The sequence below is a fragment of the Trachypithecus francoisi genome, unplaced genomic scaffold (assembly GCF_009764315.1).
Source record: "Trachypithecus francoisi isolate TF-2019V2 unplaced genomic scaffold, Tfra_2.0 Lachesis_group12, whole genome shotgun sequence".
Classification (NCBI taxonomy): domain Eukaryota; kingdom Metazoa; phylum Chordata; class Mammalia; order Primates; family Cercopithecidae; genus Trachypithecus; species Trachypithecus francoisi.
Genome location: NW_022681457.1, coordinates 115317647 through 115331553, shown reverse-complemented (window position 1 = coordinate 115331553; position 13907 = coordinate 115317647). Strand labels below are relative to the sequence as shown.

The window sequence follows — 13907 nt, the reverse complement described above, 5'->3', positions numbered from 1 at the left end:
GCGCGGAGGCGTGGCCAGCGTGTGCGCTCCAACTCCTAAATCCCTACTCTGGATATTGAAGACGGGAAGGACCGAGCCGCTCCTTCTACAGATGGGGAAAAGCGAGGCCTGGGGAGTCCCAGAGCGGGTGCCAGATCGTAGGGACCTGCCAGCACCCCTGGTCCCCTCCACGACACAACCACGTCCCTCGGCCACTTCTGGGTCCTGAGCGCGTCTCGGACGCGGCAGGATAGCTCTAGGACGCACGGCAACCCGGCGGTAGAAGGTAAAGGCAGGGGCGGAGGCTCGGAGCGGACTTACCTACTCGCCCCGGAAGCTCCGAGGCCCCGCCCCGGCGGCCGCCAGCAGGGGGCGTGGCCTCTCGGCGCCCCCGCCCCGCCCCCGCCGCGCGCGCCCCCGGCCCGGGCCCTAGTCTCGCTGCGCGCGAGGCCGCGGAGGCCTGAGGCCTGGGGAGGGGCCGGGCTGGCCTTGGCCTCGACCCTTCCCTTGTGGCCGCCGCAGCCTCCGCGGGCGGTATCGGAGTGTCGTGAGGCGCGTGGCCGCGTCAGACGCGCACCTGTCGGGGTGACGGGCCCTGCGGAAGAGGAGGTGCGGTCCGGGGCGCAGGGAAGCCCTCGGGAGCGGGCCGGGCCCTCAGCGCCGCCCCGGCCGTGTCCCGGAGGAGCGGCCCGCGCCGCCGCGCGAGAGGAAGTAAGCGCCCCCCGCCGGCCCCGCCGCCGCCCCCGCCCCCCGCCCCGGCGCCTCCAACCCGCGCTGCCGCCGGGCCTGAGGCCGCGCCGAACCTCGGAGCCTGCGCTGCCCGCCCCGCGGAGCCTGGCTGGCGGCTTTGGGGCTGCTCAGGAGGCGGCCAGGGTCCCTCCAGGGTCGCCCCGAGCGGCCGAGCGGTCCTTTCCTGGGCTTCCCGGAACTGAGTTACAGGAGAGGGGGAACTCCGTGCTTTACCCGGGACCTGCTTAGTCTTTGGCATTGATTGGCCCTCGGGTTTCACATAGCGTTTCCCGTACCCGGATCCAGTGAACGGTTTTCCAGAGGCAAACCTCACTGGATCTCTGAAAATCAGTTCACCCAACCTTGAATGCTTAGCCAGAAGAGAGAACTTCTGGAAAGAGGTGTCCTTCTCCACTCCCCCTGCTCCCCCAACAGGCCCATGGATCATGAAAGGCAGCAGATGAGGGAAAACTGGTGTCAAATGGGCATATTTTTTATTTTATTTTTTAACTTTTTTATAAAAGATGAGGTATTGCTCGGTTGCCCAGGCTGGAGTGCAGTGGCACAAACACGGCTCCCTGCAGCCTCCACCTCTTGGGCTCAGGCCATCCTCCTGCCTCAGCCTCCCGAGTAGCTGGGACCACAGGCGCGCACCACCACGCCTGGCTAATTTTTAAAACTTTTGTAGAGACAGTGGTCTCACTATGTTGCCCAGGCTGGTCCCAAACTCCTGGGCTCAAACGATCCTCCTGCTTAAGCCTTCCAAAGTGTTGGGATTACAGGTGTGAAGCACCACGCCCAGATAGCATATTTTAAATTATGCATCATATCCTTTTAATTTTTCATCATTATGATTGGAAGGTCATGATAAGCTGAGTTTTTCCTTGGCATTTTTCTGTGGTGGATGGTTGGTTAGTTGTTTGGTTTTTTTTTTTTTTTTTTGGTGGGTACGGAGTTTCACTCTTGTTGCCCAAGCTGGAATGCAATGGCGCGATCTTGGCCCACTGCAACCTTCTCCCGGGTTCAAGCGATTCTCCCACCTCAGCTTTCTGAGTAGCTGGGATTACAGGCGTGTGGCACCATGCCCGGCTAGTTTTATTTTTTAGTAGAAACGGGGTTTCACTGTGTTATCCAGACTTGTCTCGAACTCCTCACCTCGGGTGATCCACCGCCTTGGCCTCCCAAACTGCTGAGATTACAGGCATGAGCCACTGTGCCCAGCTGGTTGGTTTTAACAGCAGTTCAAGAAGCTAGCAAGAAGGCCTTTATTCGTGATGCTAATGGTTTAATGATAGAAACTGACATTTCTGATCGGGCCCAGTGGCTCATTCCTGTAATCCCAACACTTTGGGAGGCCAAGGCGGACAGGTCAGTTGAAGAGTTCAAGACCAGCCTGGCCAACATGGTGAAACCCTGTCTCTACTAAAAATACAAAAATTTGCTGGGCCTGGGGGAAGCGGATGCCTGTAATCCCAGCTACTGGGGAGGCTGAGGCAGGAGAATTGCGTGAACTGCCCTGCCTCAGGTGGCGGAGGTTGCAATGAACCAAGATCGTGTCACTGCACTCCAGCCTGGGTGACAAAGCTAGACTTCATCTCAAAAAAAAAAAAGCAGCTAGGATTTCTTGGGTACTGTATGCCAGGCATTGCGCTAAGTGTCTTGCTTCCCATTGACTTGTTTTCCCATTTTGTGGTTGAGGTACAGAGAGGTTAAATAACTTGTCTGAGGGCACATAGTTACTGAGTGGCAGGGATTTGAATCCAGAATATTCATTCTCATGTAATCAGTTCTCCAAAAACTAGCCCTCGAAGGTCTTCCAGGTTTCAACAAAGCAACTGAGGCTTACGCATGATGTCTTCATGATGTCAGAAGGAAGAACTGTGAAAGGCAAAGCGAATCCGGGAGGCCGAGGCTGGTTACCGCAGTTAGTGTTCGGAACAAATGGACTTCATGGAGCAGGGAAATAGCCTGTCTGGTTTAAACCACTGTTCAGTATCTACACTAATACAGTGTTTTACATTTTGCCATTCAGGGATGTAGTCACATGTTACAGGAAGGTTAGCTCTGGGACCAGACTGTCTGTATTCAAAACCTATCACCTCTAGTTGCTTGACCTTCGGTAAGTTATTTGACTTCTCTTTTTTTTTTTTTTTTTTTTTTTGAGATGGAGTCTCGCTCTGTTGCCCAGGCTGGAGTGCAGTGGCACGATCTCAGCTCACTGCAACCTTCACCTCCTGGGTTCAAGTGATTCTCCTCCCTCAGTCTCCCAAATAACTGGGATTACAGGCACCTGCCACCAGGCCTGGCTAATTTTTGTATTTTTAGTAGAGACGGGGTTTCACCATGTTGGCCAGGCTGGTTTTAAACTCCTGACCTCCAGTGATCCTCCTGCCTCAGCCTCCCAAAGTGCTGGGATTATAGGCGTGAGCCACCACGCCTGGCCACATTATTTGACTTCTCTTTGCCTTAGTTTTCTCTCTACTCACTGCTAAAATGGGGATAATCTTGGGACCTACCTCATATGGTTGTGGCAAGATTTAAATGGTATGATGTATGTGACACTGATAGCCTAGCATTTGGCATATAGTTAAATACTCCATAAATAGCTCTTTTATTATTAAAAGTATTGTTCCAAGTAGTAAGCTGCTGCTAATGTGTGCTGTGTCACAGTGCTTGAAGTCACCATTAGAGATGTATTCCTGGCCGGGCGCGGTGGCTCAAGCCTGTAATCCCAGCACTTTGGGAGGCCGAGACGGGCGGATCACGAGGTCAGGAGATCGAGACCATCCTGGCTAACACGGTGAAACCCCGTCTCTACTAAAAATACAAAAAAACTAGCCGGGCGAGGTGGTGGGCGCCTGTAGTCCCAGCTACTCGGGAGGCTGAGGCAGGAGAATGGCGGGAACCCGAGAGGCGGAGCTTGCAGTGAGCTGAGATCTGGCCACTGCACTCCAGTCCGGGCGACTGAGCGAGACTCCGCCTCAAAAAAAAAAATAGAGATGTATTCCTTTGTCCATATTTCAAATGCAGAAATGATAGTGGTCCTGTGCAAATGGGATTTATTTGTCCATTTAGCAGTTATTTATAGAGCGCCTTCTGTATGGCAGGCCTTGTGTGGAGGTACTGCGGAGAACAAAACAAACAAAAGTCCCTGTTCTCATTGGCACGCACACTCTTGGGGGAAGGAATGGCAGACAGTAGGCAAAATGAATGTAATTATCATACAGTATATTAGAAAGCGATGTACTGCAGAGAGAAATAAAGCAGGAGAGGAGGATGGGGGTGGGCGGTTTACAATTTTAGAGTGGTCTGAGTAAGCCTCACTGAGAAGATGACATTTTAGCAAAGAACTGAAGTTAGTGAGGGAGTAAACCACGTGGACATGGTGGGGGACATGGGGGAGTTGGCCAGGCGGAGAGAACAAGTGCAAAGGCCCTGAGGCAGGCGGCTGGGCAGCCAGAGCCTAGATGGGCAGGATGGTAAGAGAAGAGCTCAAAGAGGTAATGGGTGGGAGGCCAGAATGTGTAGACTCTGCAGATGTCTGCACAGAGGAATGGCATGATCCAGCTGTTAGCTATAAAAAGGTCACTGACTGCCGTGTTGAGGCTCAACCATAGAGGGTCCGGATAGACAGAGGAGACCAATTAGGAAGTTCCTGCAGTAATCCAGACAGAGATGACGGTAGCTGGCACCGAAGTGGAGTGGTGGAAGGTGGTGAGAAGCAGTTGTATTCTGCATAATTTTGAAGATAGAAACTACAGGATTTGCTGACAGATCAGATGACCTCAAGGTTTCTGGGTCTGAACACCTGGAAGGATAGAGTTGCCGTTTACTGAGAATGGGGAAGCTACATTGGAAGCAGGTTGGGAGAGAAATCAGTTCAGTTTTGTACATATTAAGTCTGGCAAACATCCCACTCATGCTCTTAGAATAGCAATTGACTGCATGAGTCTGGAGTTTAGGGGAAGTTCGGGCTGTAAATAATGACTTGGGCAGATAGGCAGTTGTGTGCTGGTAATGTTTACCAACTGACTCTGTGAGGGGTGGGGTTGGTGGTGGGGAACCTGATATAGCCTTTGCCTGTATCTGTCGTGTAAATATTCCCACATTGGCCAACTTCAAATACACTATAATAGAATATCTTCACCTCATAGATGCAGTGGATATAAATAATATCAAGAGCATAGATATTAGTGAAATGCAGTCAGATGATTAGGAAATAATGAGTTTTGAGTATTTATTACCTTTTTAATTTATGTAATAATTTTTTTTTTTTGAGACGGAGTCTTGCTCTGTCACCCAGGCTGGAGTGCAGTGGTATGATCTCTGCTCACTGCAACCTCCAGCGGTTCTCCTGCCTCAGCCTCCCAAGTAGCTGAGATTACGGGCACCTGCCACCACACCCTGCTAACTTTTGTATTTTTAGTAGAAATGGGATTTCGCCATGTTACCCAGGCTGGTCTCGATCTCCTGGGCTCAAGTAATCCTCCCACCTCGGTCTCCCAAAGTGCTGGGATTACAGGGCAGGTACCTAAAGATGGGAATGAGGATTCTCTGAGATGAGAGAGGAACAAGGACCCCAGAGCCCGATCTGGAAGCTTTTGTCCCCATTCTGGCCATGAGGGCAGTGAATGCAGATCAGAGGTCATTGATAGCAGGCTTGATTTTTATCTGCATTGATGGGTTCAGCATAAATGGACCAGAGCAGGAAGAGTGCAAAAAAGAAAACAAACAAACCCCCAAAACCTTGGGTTGGCTATTGTAAAAAGACTAGGCACATCACCGTGTGCTTTAGTTTCAAATGATCTTTAGTTTGAACTTTTGTTTTACTCCCACGTGTTCTTTTTAGAAAATTCCAAACTCATGGGTCATGATTTGAAGAAAATTTCCCTTCCTCCTGCCTGGCGCACAGAAGATAACGTCAAAAGCCGGGAAAGGGAACAGGGCAGCAGCAGACATTGACCTTTACCTCCCAGCTCCTCTCTCCCACCCCTTGTCGGCTGGGCATAAGAGAATTAGAACTGCTTCCTCCTGTGGTTTTCCAGAAAACGCTCTGCGGCTGGAGCTTCAGCACAGGCTAGGTCTGTCTGTACTGGGTCTGGTTGGGGACAGCTGCATGCCTCTTCCGCTTGGGTGAGAACAAAGGCCGGAACCTGGATTCTGATTCAAACCCCCTGGCTGGCCAAGCCAGTGCTCCCACCTTCTGGGATGTTAGCAGAGCCTTTTAACTGGTAAGTCTCTCCCAGGATGACTGGTAGGAGCCTCTCAGGATCAGAGTTGGAGACAGTGAAGGATGCCCAGGACTGGGTTCCTGTGCCCGCAGTCAGCCCTGGCTCTAAGATGAGCCATTAGAAGAAGGTCTTTTCCACCTCCCTGCAGGATGCCCTCACAGCACTTTGTTCCGTAGTGAGTGTATTTCTGGCAAGTATCTTAAATAAGAATTGTAAATGAAATTGCATCCTCCACACACGTAAGTCATAGCTTCAAGAGTTTTTGTCTTAACTGCTGAATGACGCACAGTTCTCAGCTCTTGGCTTCATATTTTAGTTCTGTTTCCCTGCCTGGCTGCAGAGGTCAAGGCTTGAAGCACTCATTTGCCTTATGGAAAAGTAGAGGGCAGTTCCCAGATAATAGGGTGCGGATCTCCTTTCCTCGGAAAACAGGACTTAGGGACACTAAAAGATCACACAGATCCTTTATCTCACCCTCCCATTTCCTAGTTGAGGAAACTGAGGCCCAGCCAGGCTGAATGACTTGTTCAAGGTTATGTGGTTGTTTAGAGGCAGGGCCTAGACAAGAGCCACCATGCATTCCAGTTCCCAGTCTGATGCCTCGTCCTCTTACAGCTGCTCACACTTCTCACTAAAGATTTTCTCATTGATTTGTTCATTTTTTGAAAAGAAGTGATTCATAATTGGATAAGCCTTTGGAAGACTACTTCCATGCTCTTTGACTAACTTCAAGTATGTAATTTCAGAAGATTTATTTCATAGCCCATTCCTCTCAGAGCAGGCAAGGAGGCAGAGAGGAGAAGTGCTTCAGAGGAAAACCTGAAGCAGAGTCTTGCAGCTTGAGGAGGAGGCGTGGAGCCCAGGAGATGTGTTAGAGCTGTGGGTGCCTCTGCTCCAGAGGCTGGGGTCCCTCTGTTCCTGACTTTGACTTAACTGGACTTCTCTGGGCCTGCTTATTTCCCTGTCAGGACAGCAGGGAGGATGACCAAGCCAGCCTTCCTCCTGCTGCTTCCAGACTAGTCAGAAGTGTTGAGTTAGGAACCAGGGTTTGATCTCCAGTGCTGTCTGCAGGGCCTGGCTCTGTAACCCCAGGAGAGGAGAGAGGTTCACAATTTTTTTCCTGAGAGCAATGGTATTACACTACCCTTGGGGGCCAGGAGGAACTTTGCATTTAATTAATTAATCAACATTTGTGTAGCATTTTTGTCACATGTATCATCTCAGTCTTCACTGCCCCCACCCCCTACCCCCTACCTTGGGTTGATGGTATTTGCCTTGTTTTATAGCTGAGGAAATGTGTGTGCTAAGGCTCTAAGTACCTACCTGCCCTTATGGAAAGGTGGAGGGCATCTCCCTGATTTAATTAGCCTATTTATTTAATTATTTACTTAATTTTTTTTTTTTTTTGAGACAGGGTCTCGCTCTGTCACTAGGCTGGAGTGCAGTGGTACGATCATGGCTCACTGCAGCCTGGACCTCTCAGGCTCAAGCAGTCCTCAGCTTCCTGAGTAGCTGAGGCTACAGACATGTGCTACTATACCCAGCTAATTTTTAAATATTTTTTGTAGAGATGGAGGTCTCGCTCTGTTGCCCAGGCTGGTCTGGAAGTCCTGGGCTCAAGTGATCCTCCTGCCTCGGCCTCCCAAAGTGCCGGGATTATAGGCGTGAGCCACTGTGTCTGGCCTAATTAGCTGACTGAATTAGATCACGAAGCTAGGCAGTGGTCCTGAGCCCAGGTCCTTGGACCCAAATGCCTCGTTCTTCTGCTTGACTAAGGAAGCTGTTTAGCATCGTGACTGAGGCCCCAGGCTTTGTGGCTTGACAGTTTCCTTCACCTTCCAGTTTCCTTGTCTGTAGAATGAGACTCCTCACAGAACCCCCTCCGCAAGACTGTTGTGAGGAACGATTGGAACAGTGCGTTTAAGTCACCTGGCACACGCTGACTACTTGGTTAACACAGGTATTATTATATTTTTTTTTTTTGAGACGGAGTCTCGCTGTGTCGCCCAGGCTGGAGTGCAGTGGCGCGATCTCGGCTCACTGCAAGCTCCGCCTCCCGGGTTCCCGCCATTCTTCCGCCTCAGCCTCCGAGTTGCTGGGACTACAGGCACCCGCCACCGCACCCGGCTAGTTTTTTTTTTTTTTTTTTGTATTTTTAGTAGAGACGGGGTTTCACCGTGTTAGCCAGGAGGGTCTCGATCTCCTGACCTCATGATCCGCCCACCTCTGCCTCCCAAAGTGCTGGGATTACAGGCTTGAGCCACCGTGCCCGGCCAACACAGATATTATTATTGGACTCAGGAACAACCAGTTTTTACAAGGGGATGGTCACATGAAACCATTTGAGACTGTTTCGAAGCACCTGTGTTAGGACCTACCCTCTGCCTTCTGGAGCAGAATGTCTTTGTCTTGAGAAAGGCAGCAGGAGGCGAGGCACGCGTGTTTGTTCTGATGCCCTCCTTTGATGAGAATCGATGCTCTGGTACTCACTGCTTGGTATTCCAGAGTCTTGCTACTCAAAGTGTGCTCTTGGACCAGCTGCCAGCACTTCAGGTCCCCTTCCTTCTGCATCAGAATCTCCCTTTAAAAAGATCCCCAGGAAATTCAAATGCTCATTAAAGTTTGAGAAATACTGTAAAGGTTAAAAAACATAATAAAAAAACAAATATCCACACATACCACCCACACCCATTTAGGAAAGAGTTCTCTAGTTGTTTTGAAACACAGAGTAAACAATCATGTTGTAATACCCAATATCTTGGATTTGTTTAAAGAAGTGCTGGGAACATAACAGATAAGGGAAGCCAACCTGAGACCCGGGGACCCAGAACAGGACTAGTTAGGGAGGACTGTGGCAAACCTCAGAGTCAGAACAGGATTAAATAGAGGGCCAGGAGTCAGTTCAGGCCAGGTGGCCATCCGTCACAGCTGTCTGCAGTCTTCTGGGGTGGGGACAGAGGTGCTGGCCCTTGGGGCTCCCCCACCTGCCCATGCCAGCACTCTGGGGGCTTTGCTCCTCCCTTTGTACCAGGCACGTCCAGAGCCCTGGCTACCCGGATCCGATCAGCAGCTCTGAAGCACAGCCTGCCAGCTGGCGGCTCCTCCTTCTCCAGGCTGTTCTCTGGGCTTCAGATTTCTTGCTCGCCCTCTCCCGCACTGACCTTGCAGCTTCTCCTTCTCTCCAGACGGGCGATTGCCGGTTGAGGAAAAAATGCTTGAAGGGCCAAGGACAGGGACTGGAAAACAGGAGGAAAAAGCAGAATGGTCCTGTGGTCCATGTGTATATTTAGGGGTGGGGGCAGATACAGGGAGAGTGGGAGAGAAAGGCTGGGGAGTCACTCGTGTGGCCCCGATCCTCTAGTTAAAGCTCCAGTGATGGACGCGTCGTGTGTCCTATAGACTCTGGCTCAGACACTGTTGTTGGGTCCTCACCTTGGGTGGGTCACTCACTAGGACCCTCTTGGAGATGGATCTCGAGAGCGATGAGGAAGAGGCAGAGGGGGCGGTGGGAGGAGGGGGTCTGAAGTCAGGGTCAGGAGGCAGATTTGGTCCCCTCTGTATAGCGATGGTGGAGAGGTCATTGGGCGTGTCATGCAGTGACTGCACAGTCAGTCCCAGCTCCCCTGCTTTCTTACCCTGGGACCTGGACCTTCATTGACCTGAGCCTCAGCTTTGCCATTTGCAGAATGGGAGAACTATAACAGAACCCACCCCGTGTGGTTCCTTCCAGGATTCTTGTCTGGATTCATTGAGCTCTAATGCATATAAGTACTTAGTGCCAGCACTAAGCGTTTGCTGGTATCACTCTTCCAGGATGACACCTACCACTCAGTGCTTAATAGGTGGTAGGCACTGGCCTAAGCTCATTACAAGCACGAACTCCTTTTATTCTTATAACAACTCTGTGGTGTAGGTACCACTGTTACCTCCATTTCAGGTGAGAAAACTGAGGTGCAGCCAGGTTAAATAATTGTGCAGTTACTAAGGGGTTGACCTGGGATTCAGACTCAGGCAGTTGGTCTGGAGTCCATGTTTCCTGTCACTATGCCATACCAGTTATTAGTCATCATTTTGTAGTTGGAGCCCAGTAGACATGGAAAAGAGGCAGGTGAGAGGCGAGAGGAGGTGGTCCTACCCTCTCACTGTTCCAGCTGTCGCCTGAGGCCCTGCCAGTATACCTAGGCTGGGGCTGCCCTGCTCATCCAGGTGACCTGTGCTCCTGGAGGAGACTGGCCTTGGTCATAAAATGGACAGCTCTACTCCCAGGCCTGCTGCCCTTCCTGGTGGCCTTTGCCACTTTCCTACGCTTCCGGCAGCAAAGTGGTCATCTCTAGCAAGTGGTCTCTAACTTTCCCAGGCAGAGTCCCTGTCTGCAGGGCAGGCTCCCTACCCACTGGCTTCCTGGAACAGAAACCAGGCTGCCACGAGGGAGGGACAAGCCGTGAGCCTATAACATTTTCTCAAGAAACACGTGGTGGTTTCTTGCCAGGCAGGAAATGTTGGTTCCCATCATAGCCACCCGAACCATGTCTGATCCTTCCTTGTTCCTCGTCTGTCTCTCTGTGTACCCCAGGCAGCCAGGCATGTGGAAGATGCTCGTAGTGGTGATGTGCGTGGCCCTTCTGGGCTGCCTGCAGGCCCAGGAGCTCCAGGAACATGTCTCCATAATCCTGCTGGGAGCAACTGGGGACCTGGCTAAGAAGTACTTATGGCAGGGACTGTTCCAGCTGTACCTGGATGAAGCGGGGAGGGGCCACAGTTTTAGCTTCCATGGAGCTGCTCTGACAGCCCCTAAGCAGGGCCAAGAGCTCATGGCCAAGGCCCTGGAATCCCTCTCCTGCCCCAAGGACATGGCACCTAGTCACTGTGCAGAGGAAAAGGATCAGTTCCTGCAGCTGAGCCAGTACCGCCAACTGAAGACGGCTGAGGACTATCAGGCCCTGAACAAGGACATCGAGGCACAGCTCCGGCACGCAGGCCTCCGGGAGGCTGGCAGGATCTTCTACTTCTCGGTGCCACCCTTCGCTTATGCAGACATTGCCCGCAACATCAACAGCAGCTGCCGGCCAGGCCCGGGCGCCTGGCTGCGGGTTGTCCTTGAGAAACCCTTTGGCCATGACCACTTCTCAGCCCAGCAGCTGGCCACAGAACTCGGGAGCTTTTTCCAGGAGGAGGAGATGTACCGGGTGGACCATTACTTGGGCAAGCAGGTGAGCATCAGCGTGGAGCCTGCCAGGGCTAGGGTGAGCTGGGTACTGGTAGACCCCAGCAACAAGGCCACTCACTCATTGTGGAGCTAGGCCCCAGGGCATTGTGAACTCAGAGCTCCCGTGGTCTCCTTGAAGGTAGGCAGGAGGCGAGGGGGTAAAAGAAAGACAGCAGCAGGGCAGGACTGTTGGGTCCTTGTCCGTGTGTCCGGCCTCTTTTGTCCTCTGCAAAGCCCCCATTCTCTTTGTTTCCCAGTCTGGGCTCTGGCTTCTCACAGTTGCCCTGCATCCTCTGTGGAGGTGGCCCAGCGACTCTGGTATCTGGACCTGGCTTCCTGTTGGGTGTGCTGTGGGAATTAAAACGAGCTTTCTTCTCCTGCACCCATCCACCTTTTTTTTTTTGGAAGACAGAGTCTGCTCTGTCCCTAGGCTGAAGTGCAGTGGTGCGATCTCGGCTCACTGCAACCTCTGCCTCCTGGGTTACAGCAATTCTCCCCCCTCAGCCTCCCAAGTAGCTTGGATTACAGGCATGCATCACCAGGCCCGGCTAATTTTTTGCATTTTTAGTAGAAATGGGGTTTCACCATGTTGGCCGGGCTGGTCTCGAAATCTTGACCTCAAGTGATCCACTCGCTTCGGCCTCCTAAAGTGCTAGTATTACAGGTGTGAGCCACCGCGCCCTGCCCCATCTACCTTTTTTCAAAATCTTTTTCTTCCTAAGTTGTCTTTTGAGCCAGAAGGTTGGCAACAAGAGCTTAAACCAGGGAGTAGTAGGACTCTAAGCCCTGGGCAGGGGCATGGGGTAACCTCCTGGATGATACATGTGCGTTGACCAGTTCACTCAAAATGCCTTGGAGGCCCTTGGGCGCATCCTGTCCCAGGAACCCCAGCAGAGAGCGCAGCAGCCCTGTGTTCTGGTACACGGTGCTGGTGGGCATAGGTAGTTGCTGAGGACAGAGACATGGCTTTCCATCCCACCCTGCCTGGAGTTGCCCATGGTAGGATCCTAAGTAGTGATCCTCAGAACTGGGCCAGTCCTGGGGAGATTTTCACTTGTTTATGGCAAGGTGAGAAGAAATACTGAATGTGTTCAATTCGAAGCTCTTCTTGCTACATTTTTGGTGTTATTTATTAAATAACATTTATTTTATTAAAAATTGTAATAGAAGAGAGGAAATTTTAACTATTTCTTTTCTTGGCAAAATACAAATCTGGTAACCCTTTGGAGGTCACTTGCAAGTTTTTGGAACCTTTACTGGCCTGTGAGATCCTGAAGTCCAGAACTACTGCTCGGAGGGCATCTTCTGCTCTGAGCAGGGAATAGAGAGGTCAGAGCCCTTCCCAGGAGTCAGGGTTCCTCCTTCGTCACGAGAGGAACCTGCAGCATGCCCAGTCTTCCTCCTGACAGGCGGTGGCACAGATCCTGCCTTTCCGAGACCAGAACCGCAAGGCTTTGGACAGCCTCTGGAACCGGCACCACGTGGAGCGGGTGGAGATCATCATGAAAGAGACCGTGGATGCCGAAGGTGTGTGACTGGCCCGGCGCTCGGTCCCCCAGCCTCTGCCTGCCCGCTGTCTGCGGTGAGGCATGGTGCGCTTGTCAGAGGGAGGTTTTCTGTGGGCGTGTGGTCTCCCTTTGAGCCTGCCATGTGCCCAGCTCTGGACCGGGCTAAACCCCAGGGTGCCAGCTGGCAAAGCCCAAGTAGCCATTGCTACCCATGGGGAGCGTATCGTCCAGAGAAGTAGACCTGGCACAGAGGCAGGAAACCACTGGCACGTGGTAGAGGCTGGAGTCCCCCTGAGATCCCCCTGAGTTTTTCAGTGTGTAGAGACCATGGGAGCTGCGTGAGGGCTTCTCCGACTGTGGTGCTTGCAGCTGTGGCACCTCCTGCCTGGGGTACTCCCTGTCATGTCCCCCTCACCTCCTGACCTCTCTCTCGCTTGTTAGATCTCAGCTCCATGGCCCTCCAGGAAGCCTTTCTGAGCCCTGCAGACCCACTCCCCTCACCCGCACGGCGCCACACACGTCCCTCCCCTGCCCTGCATGGTGTTACCCTTGCCTCGTCCTTTTCCACCCTGTCCCTCCTGCCAGCCTGTAGGCTCCAGACACACTGAGTAAACACCCGGGAGGTGGGGGGCCCTGCGTCAGCCCCACCTCTGCCTTCAGCTGGGTGGCTTCAGCATGTCACTCCCTGCAGCTGTGAGATGAGCATGTCCTGTCAATGAGGACAGCTAAGGTCCCTTTGGGACCTGGCATTCTGTGATGGTAGCAAAGTTTTGGAGCATTGACCGTGAAGATGGAAAGCACTGGCTCTTGCCCAGTAATGATAACAGCTAAAGTTTACTGTGTCCCCAGTCCCCCAGCCGCCGGGTGAGGTGGGCGCTGTTCAGATGAAGATGGTGTCGGGCCCACAGCTCCACAGTAGAAGGTGGTGGAGCCTGATCCTGGGGGCAATAGTCTGGCCCCAGCACTCAGGCCTGGCGCCGCCACCCTGTGCTGCCAGCGCTGCGTCAGTGGCCAGCTCATCCCCACAGCCGCTTTCTGCAGCTGCAGCGGGAGCACCCGAGGCCACTGGCCCCCCCAGCCCCCGCAATGCGTGCCCGCCACAGGGCAGGGCCCAAGCCCTGGACCCAGGGATGGGCCAGGAGGTTTCTCCTCTTTTTCTGTCTACCTTGCTCTTTCTCTGGGCCATTTTCTCTTTTTCTTTCCCCCACCTTGGTTTCTCTCTTCAGCTGTTTCTCCATTCCTCTCTGAATGTGT

At 52.5% G+C, this 13907-nt stretch overlaps 1 protein-coding gene across 2 annotated transcripts in view; it reads left to right on the top strand.

The window, feature by feature from the left end:
- The first annotated feature begins 374 nt into the window (after positions 1 to 374).
- H6PD (hexose-6-phosphate dehydrogenase/glucose 1-dehydrogenase) overlaps positions 375 to 13907 on the top strand; it is a 35055-nt gene continuing 21522 nt past the window's right edge. Inside the window, exons 1-4 of one of the 2 annotated variants that reach the window (XM_033228474.1) lie at positions 375 to 690; positions 5558 to 5939; positions 10513 to 11149; positions 12555 to 12672. In XM_033228474.1, the coding sequence (XP_033084365.1) occupies positions 5917 to 5939; positions 10513 to 11149; positions 12555 to 12672 (778 nt within the window). In that variant the 5' untranslated portion in view covers positions 375 to 690; positions 5558 to 5916. The remainder of the gene's footprint in view (positions 691 to 5557; positions 5940 to 10512; positions 11150 to 12554; positions 12673 to 13907) is intronic. The other variant, XM_033228475.1, reaches the window with a different exon arrangement.